The sequence below is a fragment of the Arvicanthis niloticus genome, chromosome 6 (assembly GCF_011762505.2).
Source record: "Arvicanthis niloticus isolate mArvNil1 chromosome 6, mArvNil1.pat.X, whole genome shotgun sequence".
In the NCBI taxonomy this organism is placed as follows: Eukaryota; Metazoa; Chordata; class Mammalia; order Rodentia; family Muridae; genus Arvicanthis; species Arvicanthis niloticus.
Window position 1 is genome coordinate 76,961,940 of NC_047663.1, and position 15,662 is coordinate 76,977,601.

Genomic DNA, 15,662 nt, shown 5'->3' on the forward strand with positions numbered 1-15,662 from the left:
AGACTCAGGCCTCAGGTCTCAGCTTGCAGCTGTCTCTGTCCCCAAACTTTCCTGGGCCCGTGCAAAATCAGCCAAACTTGTCCCCACAACCCCTGTCCTGTGGCAGAAATTTCCCTGCCCAATCTATTTGAAGCCGGAGGCCTATGATTGGATAGGGAAAAGAGAGGCGGGGCTAAGGGAAGCAGAGACAAGAAGGCAGGGAGAAGCACAGGAGAGCAAGGAAGAAAATGACAGGGACGTGGACCCGAGAGGTTTCAAGTAAATAGGTAGATATGAAATCTAAAGTTTAGGAAAATTGGGATAACTTTCTAAGTTGTGTGAACATCTTGTGTACTGAGGTTTTATTAATATATATAAATCCATTAGTTAACCTTAAGGATCTAGAGTTTGATTTACTGGGCTACTGGAAGGTGAGTCTGCCAGCTACATAGTGAGACTGAAGTTAGCCTGGGCTATGTGACATCCTGTCTCAATAACAAAATGCAAAGATAGGTTGAGTGTAGGCATAAATACAGGAGCAGGTGCCCCCAGTCCTGCTCCTCTTTTCTTTCTCTCTCCAATCTTAAAAGTACAAATAGAAACAGGCAACTCTCAAAACCCCATTCTTAGGTTTTTGAGACAGAGTTTCACTATTTCTTCTAAGCTGGCCTCCAGTCAACCCTCGGGCTTCAGTCTCCCAAGTGTTAAGATTATAGTTGCAAACCTCCATACCAGCTTTCCAAATACCACTTCTGTCAGGAGTCACTCTACCCATTTTGCCTGCAACACTTTATCTGTCCCAGACACAGGAAATCCTCCCTAACATGGGGGGGGGGGGGGAAGGAGGGGGCAGAACAAATAGAAGGTCAGTATTTCAGAAAGGTAGCCAATCAGAAAAGGACTTACACCAGCAGGATTTCGATACACGTGCTAAGATGATCCAGAGAGTAGCTCGAGACCCTCTGCAAGTCTCTGGTCCAGTAGGGAGAGAGCTGAAGGCAGATCCTGGAGGCCCCAACACAGGCTGCAGCAACCATGGAAGGCTGGAATTTGTAAAATATATGATCTGAAGGAGAATTACAGAGGGTAGGTATTAGCGTTGGAAAGTTGCCCCACTGAGTCTCCTGCTTGGTCTGTCGAACAGCAGACAAATGAATCCGCTCAAGGGCTATGAAGTGCTGGCTTTTTACAAATGGGGTAAGAAACTAGAAAAGATCAGGTACCATTGCTTGGGCTTAAAGGTTTTGGTGTTCAGTTTGTGGCTTCCGGCACCAGCCTAGAGGGAAAATTTTTTAAAAACATTGTCTATACTCCCAGAAAGCTTCAAGATGCTTGCTGATGGGCTACAAACAGAACCACAAAAATCTATATTCTTCTTTTTTTGGGTTATTATTGATGGACAGAATCTGGCCAATGGCTGCTTGCATAGCAACAATGTCTGGTCCTCAGCAGGCACCAGAAATCTGATGAAAAACAAATGAATGGCTGGGTAAGTCTGACATTAATAACATTGTCTAGGTTCACGAAGTAATATTAAAGGCATTTAAATCACATTTATTTATATTACGATGTAGGCACATGTCGTGTGTAGGATATTTGTACACGTGGAGGTCAAAGGACAACTTGCTAGAGTTAATTTTTCCCTTGTGCCAAGTGGGATTCAGGGACTGGATTCAGCTCCATCTTCCACTGAGCAATCTCACTGGCCCCAGACTTAAATTTTCTGTTTTCTTAAGACATCTGAAGATAGGGTAATGGGTACAGTGGATAGCCTGTACTTTTCATGGGTGACATTTAGTACGTTACTATTTATTATCAATTGCTCATAACTTCCAATTATTTCAATGTCTGCCTTTGAAAGTATCAATCAGTTTAGGGCCGAATAGTTAGAAGAAGAGTCATAGAGTCAGACTTCCAGGTTCAAAGCTCGTCACTGACCTTTTCCAGGAAGTGGTTTCACTTCTTGAGGATAAATTCCCTCATTTATAAAATGGGAATGGCCGGAACAACCTTGAAAGGGGTCTGTCTTAGTTAGGGTTACCATCTCTGCGACGAAGCACCATGAACGAAGCAACTTGGGGGTGAAAGGGTTAATTTGGCTCATATCTTAACTTAAAGTCCACTGATGGAAGCCAAGACAGGAACTCAAACAGGGGAGGGACCTGGAAGCAGGAGCTGATGCAGAGGCCATGGAGGAGTGCTGCTTACTGGCTTGCTCCCCATGGGTTGCTAGGTCTGTTTCCTTATAGAACCCAGGACCACCAGTCCAGGGACGGCAACTATGCATAATAGGCTGGGCCCTCCTATATTAATCACTAATTTAAGAAAATTCTCTACAGGTCTGCTTATAGCCCCATCTTATGGAGGCATTTTCTCCACTGAGGCTCTCTTCTCTCAGGTGACTTTATCTTGTGTCAAGCTGACATAAAACCAGCCAGCACAGGGTCATTGTTAAGTTCAAATGAGTTAATGTACACAAAGTTCTGCAGCAAGGCATACGGTAAGGGCTCAGTCAATGCCTAATAATCCCAAATCACTGATATTCCTGCTCTGAGCTATTTGTCTTATGGCGTGTCAATATTATTACTGACCAGCATCTTCCCTAACATCTAGATTTAAAACTCTGTTTTGGAGAGCAGCAGACATGGCTCAGCTTTAGAGTGTTTACAATCATTGAGTGCACACACACACACACACACACACACACACACACACACAGAGAGAGAGAGAGAGAGAGAGAGAGAGACAGAGACAGAGACAGAGACAGAGACAGACAGACAGAGACAGACAGACAGAGACAGAGTGAGAGAGATTACTGTTTTTCTCTAAACAGGGTAACTTGTGTGTTTTCATGTGTGTAAGTGCACATTTGCAGGTACACATGAGGTCAACCTCAGGTGTTGTTCCTTGGCAGTCATCTACCTTGCTTTCTGAAAGAGGGTCCCACACTGGAACCCGGGGCTCACTGATCATGCTGCTGGCTAGCTAGCAAGCACTGGAGATTCTCCTGTCTCTGCCTCCCTATCTCTTGGATTGCAGGTATGTCTGTTGCCATGTCTGGCTTTCTCTGTTGCTATGTCTGGCTTTCTCTGTGGATTCTGATGCCTGAACTCAGAACTCCTCACATGTTCACAGTAAGCACATTACAGCCTGGGTTGTCTTCCCAGCGCTCCAGACAAGCCAACTTACTGCCAAGGCAGATGTGAACATTGTCACCTGCGCCATCCCATTTAATCTGTGCGATGACAGCTCCTTGGGAATGAACTTGTGAGCTGGTGTGATTTAAAGGTTCCCATAAGAAAACTTCCCAGGTGACTTGCTAGTCTCTAGGTACTGGTGACTTTTTGGGTAAACTGCTATTTCGTTTCAGTCTTTCTTTGCAAAGTGGGAGTGATACGGGCATGGGGGTTCTAGCCATGAAGGAAGGCCCTCTCTGGATGACATCCCTCTTGAGGCAGGCCTCCCACCCCCATGTTCCTCCCTCAGCCCACTGCCTCTATGCTCTCACCTTGCAGTGTAACTTCCAGGAAGTAGTGAGCATACTCCTTGAGGCACTCTTTGGTCTTTCGGAGGCAGGTGGTGGGCCAGGCGTGGCAGTGGTGGTCCTTCTGGCTGATGGAGGCCAAAAGGTAGTAGTCCAGAAAGTGGGCGGGCGTGGGCAGGCAAAGGTCCCAGCCAAAAGCCTCCAGGAGCAGAAGTTCTGTGGTCAGCAGCTCCTTCTTGGTGAGGGAGAAGTTCTGGCTGCTCAGAATCCTTGTACTGTTTATCTGCTCCAATTTGGGCACTCGGTCTTCCCTGTCCTCAAACTTACCTACGGGGAGGCAGAAGCGGAACTTACTAGAGGAAACTGAGCCAAGGACGGTAAATTCTCCACTATGATGTCTAGATGGTGTTGATGATACGGACATGAAGGAACAGGTAGGCGGGACTGCCTGGGAATCAAGAATCCTCAAACCACCACTTTCTGCTACATCATTGTGAGGAAATGCCTCAATCTCTCTGTGGCTCCAAATTGCAAGGGGAACTGTCGGCTTAAGGAGGCTTTGGCTTGAGTCCATGAGAGAATGTACATGAATGCTCAGATACACACCTAGAACATCAAAGGCACTGAAAGTCGTCAGGAGCAGCTTTTAGATTCTAGGGGTGAGGTTCCCACATTTTCTGTCTGGCCATCACCAATCCAGGCAGAGCCATATGGCCTTGCAAGTGTGACCCCCCATTTTTCTAGGTGTGGAAGAGGCTGTCCACAGCTCGCCACTGTCCTCCACAGACCTCCTATTCTAACTGTGTCAGTTTTAGTTTGTGTTGCCTTGGAAACAAGGTTGCTTGGAAGGTGAGTTCAGGAAAGGACTGGCAAACTGGGGAAGGCAAGAGGGAAAGGAAGAGAGCCCCAAAAAGGAATCCTTAAGAGGAGCAGCTGTGGACAACTGGAGCCTGACCACATATGAAGAGATTCTGAGAAATGGTTGAAAATACAGGCTTTAAACCTTGGGTTATACCCTCAACAGCCATAAACAGGGGCTTCTCCAGCACTAAGGGTCAAGACTAGAAGCTATTGCGGGGCATGACAGACCTACTTTGTGAGGCTCTGCAGGGTGAAGAACTCAGACTAGGCACTGCTTTCTCAGGATACCACTTCATATGTGGCAGTGGACCTTATCTGTCTTAGGGTTTTCCTGCTGTGAACAGACACCATGAGTGAGGCAACTCTTATAAGGACAACATTTAATTGGGGCTGGCTTACAGGTTCAGAGGTTCAGCCCATTATCATCAAGGTGGGAGCATGGCAGCATCTAGGCAGGCATGGTACAGGAGAAGCTGAGAGTTCTACATCTTCATCTGAAGGCTGCTAGTGGAAGACTCACTTCCAGGCAGTTAGGACAAGGGTATTAAAGCCCACACCCACAGTGACATACGTACTCCAGCAAGGCCACACCTCGTAACGGTGCCACTCCCTGGCCCAAGCATATACAGACCATCACACTATCACTGGCGGCTCTTTGAAAGCACTATGTCTCCTGCCCTTGTCTTCACAGCTCTGTAGCTCAGAATACCCTTCTCCAGCTGTTCTTCACTCCGCCAAGCTTGATGTGTTCTTCACTTCCAAGTCACTGCCTCGGATAAGCCTTCCCTAACTGAGCCACTTGAGGGTCAGCCTCGACCTGGTCACCTGTGAAGTCCAAGCAGCCTCACAGGTGCAGAGTGGCTGCTGAGTAAATTTGTGGGGGAGACACAAATGCCTTTGCATACCTGCTCATGGCTGTGGCCATTGACTCTCGGACCCCATTAGCCACCAGCCTCTCCATCTCTCCGGAAAGACAAGAAGCACCCACCCTAGGCTGCTCTGCAGACACTCCACTACAGGTGCTCTCATGGGCCAAAGCGTATCAAATCCCCTGAAGCTGCAGTTAAAGGTGGTTGTGGGTCTTGGGAACCAGTCTTCTGCCAAGAACATCACAAGCTCTTAACTACTGAGCCATCTTCCCCACTCTCGACCCCCCTTTAAAACAAGCCAATTCAGTAATTACAAGAGTACAATGGACAGGATAATATATTTTAAATAAATCACTTCAGAAGCAGCAATTTTGCCCCCAAATTCCCTGAACCTTATATAGAACTGAGCTATCTTTGTCACATATACTAAATTGAACCCCATCCCACCCCCCAATTTGGTGCTGGTGACTGGATTCTCATCCTCACACAGGCAAGGAAGGGTTCTACCACTGAGCCACACCCTGGTCCTCATGAGTTTTTTTTTCCCCCCGGGGGGATGGAGGGGGAATGGTATCGGGAACATAAAGTGGCAGGGTAAGGTGCCTAGCCCAGGCTGGACTGTACACTGTGCTGAGGCTGGCTCTGCAGCAGCATCCCTGGCAGCCAACCATCTGTCTGGAGGCACCAGCTGATGTGTTCAATCAGATTACTTTCCTCGGCCACTCCCTGCTTTTCAAACCTTTCAGAACCTGGCTACCAGGCCTCAGAGGATTAACCCCCAAAGGAGGGGGTGGGTCACAGCTTACTGAGAAGGGATCCCACTTTCCTGGCTCCCTCTACTCTCCATACATACAGAGGAGGCCTCTTGAGGGACCCTCCACATTGCAGGCTGCTGCCAGGCAGGGCTGGGCCTGAATCCTCAATGAGTTTCCTCCAGTGCTAGCAGGCACAGAAACCCTCCGGGCTGTTCTTTTGTTTATGGTTAGGAATATACCCCATGTGGAAAGAGAATGATCCTGCAGAATGGAAAGTGCTTCACCAGCACCCAGCACCCAGCACCCAGCACCCAGCACCCAGCACCCAGCACCCAGCATGCCACTGAGTCTCTCCAGGCTGAATCCTCAAAGGGATGTCTAGCATTCTCAGGTCTCCAAACACAGATGAGGAGAGATGTGGTCTCCAGCCCCAGAAACGCCTCCGGGAGTCCCTGCTCCTCTTTGTTACCCACAGTGACTTCATTTTCCACATTGTTTCCTACCGCACACACTTAGCAGCCAGGTCCGGCTTTCTGAGTTTCCTAGCTTTGCACGTGCCCAGCAGACATCTCCTCCCTTCCTCCCACATCTTCAGTGCTCTAGCCCTTTGTCCTAGTGCTGCCACCACCAAGCACCATTATATTTAGCTGCTTCCTCTTTATGGGCAAAATGCACAGAAGACTTGTCTGTAAGTCTTCAGGGCTGCTCCCAGAGAGATGCTAGGATGCAAACGGGGGTCAGACAAAGGCCAGTCTTCCTTGGCAAACTTTTAATTTCGAAAGTCTTTTAGTCAATAGAAATCAGAGAATAAGGAACACGCCCAACTCTTTCCCCCACTTTCCCCAGCAGCAGACAGTTGGTTCATACTTACTACATTTCTGTGTGTTGTATATAAATACTGGCTTTGCAAGTTACAGATGGGATATGCCACCATCCCCAGCACCCCAATATCTCTTCCTGAGGACACCTTCCTACAAATAGTTAGATACTAATAGTACTAGTACACAACCCTGAACGCAACATCCTATCTTTTGTTCTTGAGACAGGGTCTCATGTAGCCCAGGATAGCCTCAAATTCACTATGTGATTGAGGCTGTCCTTGAACTCTGGTCCTCTTGCCTCTACCTCCCAAGTGCTGGGATAAAAGCCTCCTGGTAATAACATCCTTATGTTCTGTCCATATTTGACTTGTTCCAGGGATTCTGAAACACATTTTCTATCCCAGTTGGTTTTGGATCCCAGAGCCAAACTAGGTTCACACAATGAGTTTAAAATCTTTTCAGTTTTATTTCTTAGTGTTTGGGGAACAGAGAGTCCAGCTATCTTTTAAAATGTTCCTCATTCTTGATTGGCTGGATTGTTTCCTTCTGCTTAGGCACAGTTTGAACAGTGTGTGCAGGAAAAACACAGAGGTGATGTCCAGTCCTCCATGCTGAGTCACGCTGGGATTTACAGATATGGTCGATGTATCCCAGCACCAGACAGGCCAGGTTGTATTTCTTAAGCTAAGGTGAGGACATGGGTTCTTTCTGTTCTAAAGATTTCTCCCTTTCCCTGTGAGATTCACAAGTAACCTGTAAAGCCAAGGTGATACCCAGAGACAGAATATCCTGTTTTCCAACAACTCTGTTTCACAGGCTTGCCATTTGTGGATGTTATTTTCCTGAATAAATTATTACCCTGGAATGGAAAAGGATGCTTTGCAAATTTTGTGATTGCATAGACATTTTTCCTTTTAATTTTCTCCTTGTCTCAATTTTAATGGCTAAGAGTCCTCTTGACATCTTGTTTGTTTGAGACAAGGTTTCTCTGTGTAGCCCTGGTGTACTGGAACTCACTTTGTTGGACCAGGCTGGCCTGAAACTCATAGAGGTCTGTATGCTTCTACCTCCTGAGTGCTGAGATTAAAGGTGTGTACCACCACGACCTGGCTGACACCTTTCTAATACTAAAAGCAACCATAAACTTATAGAAGAACTCAGAATGTCTCCCAGAGATCAGGCATGTAAGCAAAGCACTCCCTGTCTTTCGTTTGCACACCTAGCTACTTAAATGGCAAGGCCTAAGACTGGTGTACAAAAATCTGGGATATTCATGGCAGGTCACACTAGACTAAATGGTTAACTAATGACCAGAATCTCAACCCACCAGCCTAAAACTCCCACCTCCTTAAAAAAGTATTCCGTTTTTATAAGACAGGTTCTCTCAACCTGGACTAACCTGGAGCTTATTATGTATCCTAGGCTTCCCTCATTCTCTTGCTTCAGCTTCTCAAGTGTTGAGATTACAAATGTGAACCACTATACCTGGTTGGCTTCAACTCCCTTTAAAGACATTTATCTTGTACGTAAGAATGTTTTGTCTGCATGTATTTTTTACATCCCATGCATGCCTGTCAGGAGAGGGCATTGGATTCTTTGGAATAGGAATTATAGATGGTTGTTGTGATGGTTTGTATATGCTTGGCCCAGAGAGTGGCACTATTAAGGAAGTGTAGCCTTGTTGGGTAGGTGTGACCTTGTTGGAGTAGGTGTGTCACTGTGGGCATGGGCTTTAATACCCTCATCCTAGCTGCATGGAAGTCAGCCTTCTCTTAGCAGCCTTCAGATGAAGATGTAGAACTCTCAGCTCCTCCTGCACCATGCCTGCCTGGATGCTGCCATGTTCCTTCCTTAATGATAATGGTCTACAACTCTGAATCTGTAAGCCAGCCCCAATTAAATGTTGTTCTTATAAGGGTCGCCTTGGTCATGCTGTCCGTTCACAGCAGTAAAATCTTAAGTAAGACAGTTGTGAACCACCATGTAGGTGCTAGAAACCAATCCCAGGTCCTCTGTAAGAGCAAGAAGTACTCTTAAGTACAGAGTCATCTCTCTATCTCCATTGGCTTAGACTCTGAGCGCTACAGGTCACAGTGGTAAGACATTATTGATCCAGCTAGCTTGGCTTTCCTTCTCTCTCCTCCTCCTCTGGGGGACTGGTAGGAGATGGAATCTTACTACATAACCCAAGCCTCAAGCTCTTGGCAGTTCTCAGGCATCAGCCTCCTGTATCCTACTTACAGGATGGGGGCCTCTTTCTCCTTTCCTTCCTTCCTTCTCTCTCTCTCTCTCTCTCTCTCTCTCTCTCTCTCTCTGTCTCTCTCTCTCTCTCTCTCTCTCTCTCTCGTGTGTGTGTGTGTGTGTGTGTGTGCGCGCATTCATATGTATGCACATGCATGTAAAGGCCCAAACATCAACATCAGGGGTCTACTTCCATTGCTCCTCACCTTATGTTTTGAGTCAGAGTTTCTCACTGAACCTGGATCTTTCTCATTAGGCTTGACAGGCTGGTCAGCAGGCTTCAAAGATTCTCCTGTCTCTACTCCCCCCTCCCCAACCCTATAACTCTGGGATCCAGACATACGCCACAAAGCCTAGTGTTTACTCCATGCAGTAAAATCTGAATTGAGGCACACGGCAAGTACTTTACCCACTGAGCCATCTCCCCAGCCCTAGCTTCTCCTTTTTTAGAGAGGCGGGGAGAGAAAGAAGGAAACAAAGGAAGGAAGGAAGGAAGGAAGGAAGGGAAGGAAGGACTGTCATTGCAAACTAAAAACTACACAACAGGAAGTTTACCATTTTAAAATGTACCGCCCAATGACATTATGTACTTGACACCGGCCATAGCCACTCCCACTACACATCTCCTGAACCCAGCATCTCAAAAACCTGAAAGTTTGTCCTCATGAAACACCAGCTCCCACTCTCTGCCCACTTCAGCCCTGGCAACTGCCATTCTTTCTTTCTCTATGAATGGGGCTTCTCTGAAGACTGGCTAGTCTGTTCCTACCTACTTGTCTTGGCAACTGAGGCAACCACAAAGCAGATCAGACAGGATTCTGGCCTGAATTAGAGCCAAGAGAAGTGACATTGTTAATTGCCATTCAAAAAAATATAGCCCACCTCTTTACTCTGGAAAATTTATGATACAGTAACAAAAGTTATTAAAAAAGGAAAAGACAAGAAAACCAGGAAGGAAAGAAAGAGTTGTAATAACCCTTGTGAGCACATTACTTAGCTCCAACAGTCATCCGTTGCCTCTAAAAGAAAAAAAGAAGTTTTATTTTATTTTATGTGTATGAATGTTTTGCCCGAAGGTCTGTATGGATATCACAGGTGTGTGCCTGGTGCCCTCAGAGGTCAGAAGATGGCATAGGATCCCCCGGTATAGGAGTTATGGGTGCTCGTGAGAGACTATGTAGGTGAAGAAACTAAACCCAGGTCCTGTGCAAAAATCTCTCCCCCACCCCCAAATCCTTAAACAGCAACACACATAGAAGGAGGTCCTAAGAAACGCTAGTGACTGGCTTTATCCCTGGCGCCCAAACTCCAGCACTGTCCTTTCTCATATGCTCAAGATGCAGCCAGTTTGCACACACAACCCCTTCCCCACCAGATTCTTTTATAATTGGCAGGACGACAGACTCACTCAAGATCCTTGTAGCCCACACAAATGCTAAGTAAGCCTAGGCTCAGAGGGTGTTCTTGGCTAAAAAGAACAGGGTTTTAAAGCAGAAACAGCTGGCAATGCTTCTGAAAACAGATCTGCTTGTCATCCGGAATGCTGGTCTCCATTTAAAAAAAAAAAAAAAAACAAAAAAACAACAACAACAACAACAAAAAAAAACCTCTCTGCCCTCATCCGAGTACAAAAACCATAATTGGATCAGGAGTTGGGCCTCTTGGCAGAACTGTAGCAGCTGGTTACCTCCTTCCCAGTACAGGGGTGATGAGAGTGAGAGGGGAGCTGGGTCAGAGGGACAGACAGCTGCTCCTAGCCTTGACACACGCCCATGTGGATCCTGATATCTTTCCAGGTAAGTGTAGAAAACATCACGTAGCAGAGGTAAGAACCTCATGCATAAATAGCTTTCTTGTTTCTCCTGCAGGGGACTTGGGTGGAAAGCCCCTACCAGGTTGCAGCCCTTTCCAGGGACAGTGAGGTCAGGGTCCCAGGAGTGGCAGTCCAAGCAGGGCAGGCTAACAAGAAATCTCTGAGCTATCATTTTTTTTTCTTTCTGTCATTTATTTTTTTTCCTCAGAGTCCACTCTCCTCAGAGGAGAGAGATGTGATCACCAGGCCGGGGGTGGGGGGGGTGCGAGGGGGAGGAACTCAGCCAGCTTTATTGATGGCAGTGGAACCCATGACCAGAGGGAACGAAACTTCTGGAGTTCACCCTCCCTTGAGGCTCAAGTTTCCTATCCCTACTTAGTTACCTTCATGTGAATTTCAGCAATTGAGCTGATGCCTCACAGGGCAGCGGAGAGGGCTCAAGGGACATCCCAGGGAATACACCAGACAAAGGAACCCTGACACGTGGGATGTGCCCATCAGCGGTAGCAGCTGCTGCTGTATTATTTCCAGAATATGATATTTATTTCTTTGTACCAAACTGGCAACTTTGAGAGTCCTGTCAGTCGGGCACAGATGAGCTGCTAGAGTCGTGGCTAATGTCAGAAGATATTTTCTTAAAGGTTCTGAAAAGGGATGGAAATCATTCCAACAAAAGGCACCTTCGGCTCCATCCCACGGCACAGGTTGTACTGGGTTTGGAGAGTCGATACTGCAATCACAGACCCCTTTACCTATGGCACCTCCAACTCAGCCAGTTGGTAATTACAATGCCCAGAGGGTAGAAGTGAGACAGAGAGCAGTACTGGCTCTGAATCTTTTCCCAGATCTCATGTCTCCTCAGGGATTTCTTCCAGCTGGTTAGAACAGGGACAAAGAATCTGCCCACCAAGCTGTGAGCTATGGAGGTGGACTGTTGCTGGAGATATTTAAAATGGTGGCATCTGATCTGGCTTATAGTTACGAAGCCACCATGATCCCAACTAGGCTAGGCCTGAGGTCACGAGCAACGGTGCATTCTCACTGCTGCCGCAACTAAGGCCACCAGCTCAGGCGGCCAGAGACACTGGCCCTGCCGCCCACGAGACTCCAGCGTGGGAGATGGCTCTACCAATCTTCCATGCTGTCTCCACAAGACTAGGCTGAGCCCAGACCATCCTGCCATCCACGAGGTACTCGGAAGGAATGAGACTCTAGTGTTCAAAGATTATCCAATAGCTTTATATGTTTGGTAATGCTCAATAACAAGATACCCACACAATTAGAGGTGTAATCCAATATCCAACCTAGATATATCAACTACTTTTGACTGTTAGAGACATGCACAGATCCACAGCCATGTTCCCCCACCCCTCTCCTGTCTCCCTCTCTCGCTCCTCCTCCTCCTCCTCTTCCTCTCCTTACTCCTCCCACCTTAGCTCCTCCCAACCTGCTGGGAAAATAATGTTGCTACAGTGGACTCTTGGTTTTTAGCTGCAACCCCACTTGCTATGCTGTAGGCAGCCCCCAACGCCACACCTGGCTATCTTGCATTCAAGCAGGATCAATCCTGGATGTTTGCTTCATGAGGCCAGGGCACACACATCCACCGTGAAAACCTCCAGAGCACAGTTTCTGGCCTAAGGATAATATTCAACAGATAGTTTTGGTTTTCTTTCATAAGTGAGCAGATGGTTTTAAAGTCTAGAACTTTCTATACCACAAGCATGGACCGCGTATACACTATCCCAAGACAACCCACAGTTTCTGAGGATGACCCTGTGGGTGTAGGTTTCCCATAGGCCTGGATGTGAGGCCAGCTGCAGCCTCTTCCTGTCTAGCCACCACCCGGTGCTCCACAAATACTCTCCTCTTCAATTTCCCTTATGCTAATGAGTGACTGGATTCCAGAGCTTTTCTAGGGAAGACTGTATGATCAACAGGATGCTGCTTTTTTTTTTTTTTTTTTTTTTTTTTTTTTTTTATGAACAATAGAATTTAAATCAAAAGGGTGACACACTACCAAGATATGGTCCGCAGTGAAGGTGCCCTTCACCTGAAAACCTCACACACCTAACCTCAGTCTTTTTGTAGTTAATGGTGGCAGTTAGGAAGGGTACTTCCTATTCTTCCCCAAGGCAGGGCACAACAAGTTTCTTCCCAGGAACTGGAACACAGATGGAGCAATATGGCCAAAAAGCTGATCAGACAATAGCCCAGAAACCACCTGAGGACAGCATCCTTTGAAGAGATGGATAAACCACATAGCATAGTACAGAGGTCAGAACACAGTGAAGACGTGTGCATGACAAGATGTCAGAGGCTAAACCAAGTCACTTACTGCTGTAGACTCTGGGCTGAGGCTCAGCCTCTTGGGCCTATGTTTTCTGGCCCTGGCCTGTGACATGGGGATAACAGGATGAGCTGAGGCGGCATGCTGGCCTAATGTACACGGAATGGTGCCCTTTCTAGATCTTGCTCCATCCAGAATTAGCAGCATCCTCAGTTACAGGTACAATGATGGGTTTCTGGATCCTCCTCCTTTAAGAACAAAGAGAAAGCTCCCTTCCTCACCCTCATCTCTCTGAAAAGCAAAGGCACCCTGTCGATAGCTGTCTCCAGTGTGTGCATACAGCAGGCTGGATAAATAATGCATGAATGGACTTACGGATGGGGATGGACGGATGGGTGGAGGGAGGAGAGCCAGCACATTTCCGATGGCCTGAATCAATTCCTGAGTCCGGAGCCTAAGGTGAGGCTGTGAGTAGCTGTTTTCCTCAAGAGGAAATTGTGGAAATGCCTCCCAGGGTTGGTGGTGGCATCTAGCCAGTTGGGTCACACACAGGCTTCCCTTCTCACTGCAAGGACATCGCTGCCTCAGGATGCAGACGTAGGAACGATGACTTCATAGGGGTAGCTTCAGCCAATCCCTGGTTCCATTGTGTCCCACTTTATAAGTGACCTAAATAGCTCTACGGACTGAACTCTAGGATTGTGAGATAGGAGACATTTGTCACATGCGTGCCTGGCACCGGGGCCAGGGTGGGGTAAGGGCTTTGTGTGGAAGAACAGAGTCCTGGCACAAATAAAGCTCACTTAGTAACTGCTGAGTAAAATGTCCACTCCCACTCACACAGGCTGGGTCTGTTGGAGCTTCTGGTACCCAACAACAGCAAGCCAAGTTTTGAGTCCAAAGGTGTAGAAATCATAGGCCCTGGATCTTTTGTTCCAACCTCTGCTGGGAACAGAAAGAAGGGACAAGAAAGGCAACATGGCCGCTACTGTGCAGTTATTTAGAGAGCCACTTCCTGACACAGGGACAGTCCTGAGGGCTGATGCAATCTTCCAGTCAATGTGGGTCTGTGGCTCAGAAAGCAGGGGACTCGGGAGCTTGCACAACCTGTCTGCTGACCTGTGGTGATTGAGTGAAAGGCCAAGGCTGCTGCTCTGAGCCCAGGCCTACCCAGCCATTCCAAATGCCTGGTCCCTTTCCTTCTCACCTCTCTTCCTAGCTGTGTCCTTTTTAGAAAAGTTCCTGATGTCTTGAGCCTTGGTTTCTATCTCTGTTAAGCAGGGAAATAACACTTACCTCCTTGGGATTTGTTTGGGAATTAACTGGGTAAAAATGTATAAAAACTATAAAACTTCACACAGCACATAAACTCTCAATAAACATTAGTGACTCCATTTATCAGAGATTTACCTTTCACCTCCACATTCCGGTGATGGGGGAAATAGAGTGAAGCCTTAAGACACTTCTATTTTTTTTTTAATTTTTTTTTTTCTGTTTTCTAAATTTCCACAAGAAACAGAGATCACTCTCCCCCAGGGGGGAAACATCTTTAGCTCCTCAGAAGGCAAGGCACTGCTGAAGGGAACCGAGGCTCCGGAAGTGGCAGAGTAAAACTATCAGAGGAGATTCCAGAATGTGAGCCTGCTGAGTCCAGGAATATCCTGGCAGGAACCTGCTTTTAACAAGTGCCCACAAGTCAGTAGACGTCAGATTTTCCCAGAAGAGTCCCAGAAACCCCACCATGCCTGGTGACAAAGAGGAGCCTTTTCCTGTCTAGACGTCAAAATGCTTGTAATTAAAATTAAGACGTGAAAGGGGAGAGGCAAGTCAATCTTAAAACTCTGCTAACACAACAAATACAGCCACAAGTCATCCTCTCACCACCAGGGCGGCGTACTTCCCTTGGGTAGGAAATGGTTTCCTACTGACTACAACAACCCACTAGGTGGTGATGGGGTGGGGGTGGGTCAGCTACAAGGGAAGCTGCTGTGACCAAGGCTCACCTCTGAGGTTAATGAAACTGCTACCCCAACAAGCTGAGCATCCCAGAAAGGAGAGGCAGGGTTCTGATCTAAAAAATTCTCAACATTGGCTTTCCTGGAGAGCACAGGTAAATAATAAACAAAGCCTTCTGGGCTATTCCTTCAGGATGTCAGTAGGAAACAGGAGAACTGGGGACGAGGGAGGGAGTAGCTTAGTGACACACTGAAAGCTAAGCATCGGGAGAGCCTGGGTTTGATCTTAAGCCCTCAAAGCAAAAGGAAAATGGGCATGAGGTAGACTTGGCACAGTGTGGTCAAGACGCCAATATTTGGAGCTGGAGAGATGCTTCAGCAGTTAAGAGCTCTGGCTGCCCTTCCAAAAGACCTGGGTTCAATTCCTAGCACTGACATGGCAACTTCAAGCTGTCTGTCGCTCAGTTCTAGGGCATCTGAAACCTTTTTAGAATTTTACTTGAAGACCTATTTATTTTGTTTTATGATTGTTTTGTTTGCATATATGTATGTGCACCATGTGTGTGCCTGGTACCTGTGGGGGTCAGAAGAGGT

At 47.1% G+C, this 15,662-nt stretch overlaps 1 protein-coding gene across 2 annotated transcripts in view; it reads right to left on the bottom strand.

Moving 5' to 3' along the window:
• Positions 1-15,662, bottom strand: part of Ccnjl (cyclin J like) — a 58,410-nt gene that overhangs the window by 2,474 nt on the left and 40,274 nt on the right. For both annotated transcript variants that reach the window (XM_034506273.2, XM_076937025.1), the window contains exons 4-5: positions 3,488-3,790; positions 886-1,045 (exon numbers count right to left, since the gene is read on the bottom strand). In XM_034506273.2, coding sequence (XP_034362164.1) covers positions 886-1,045; positions 3,488-3,790 — 463 coding nt within the window. The remainder of the gene's footprint in view (positions 1-885; positions 1,046-3,487; positions 3,791-15,662) is intronic.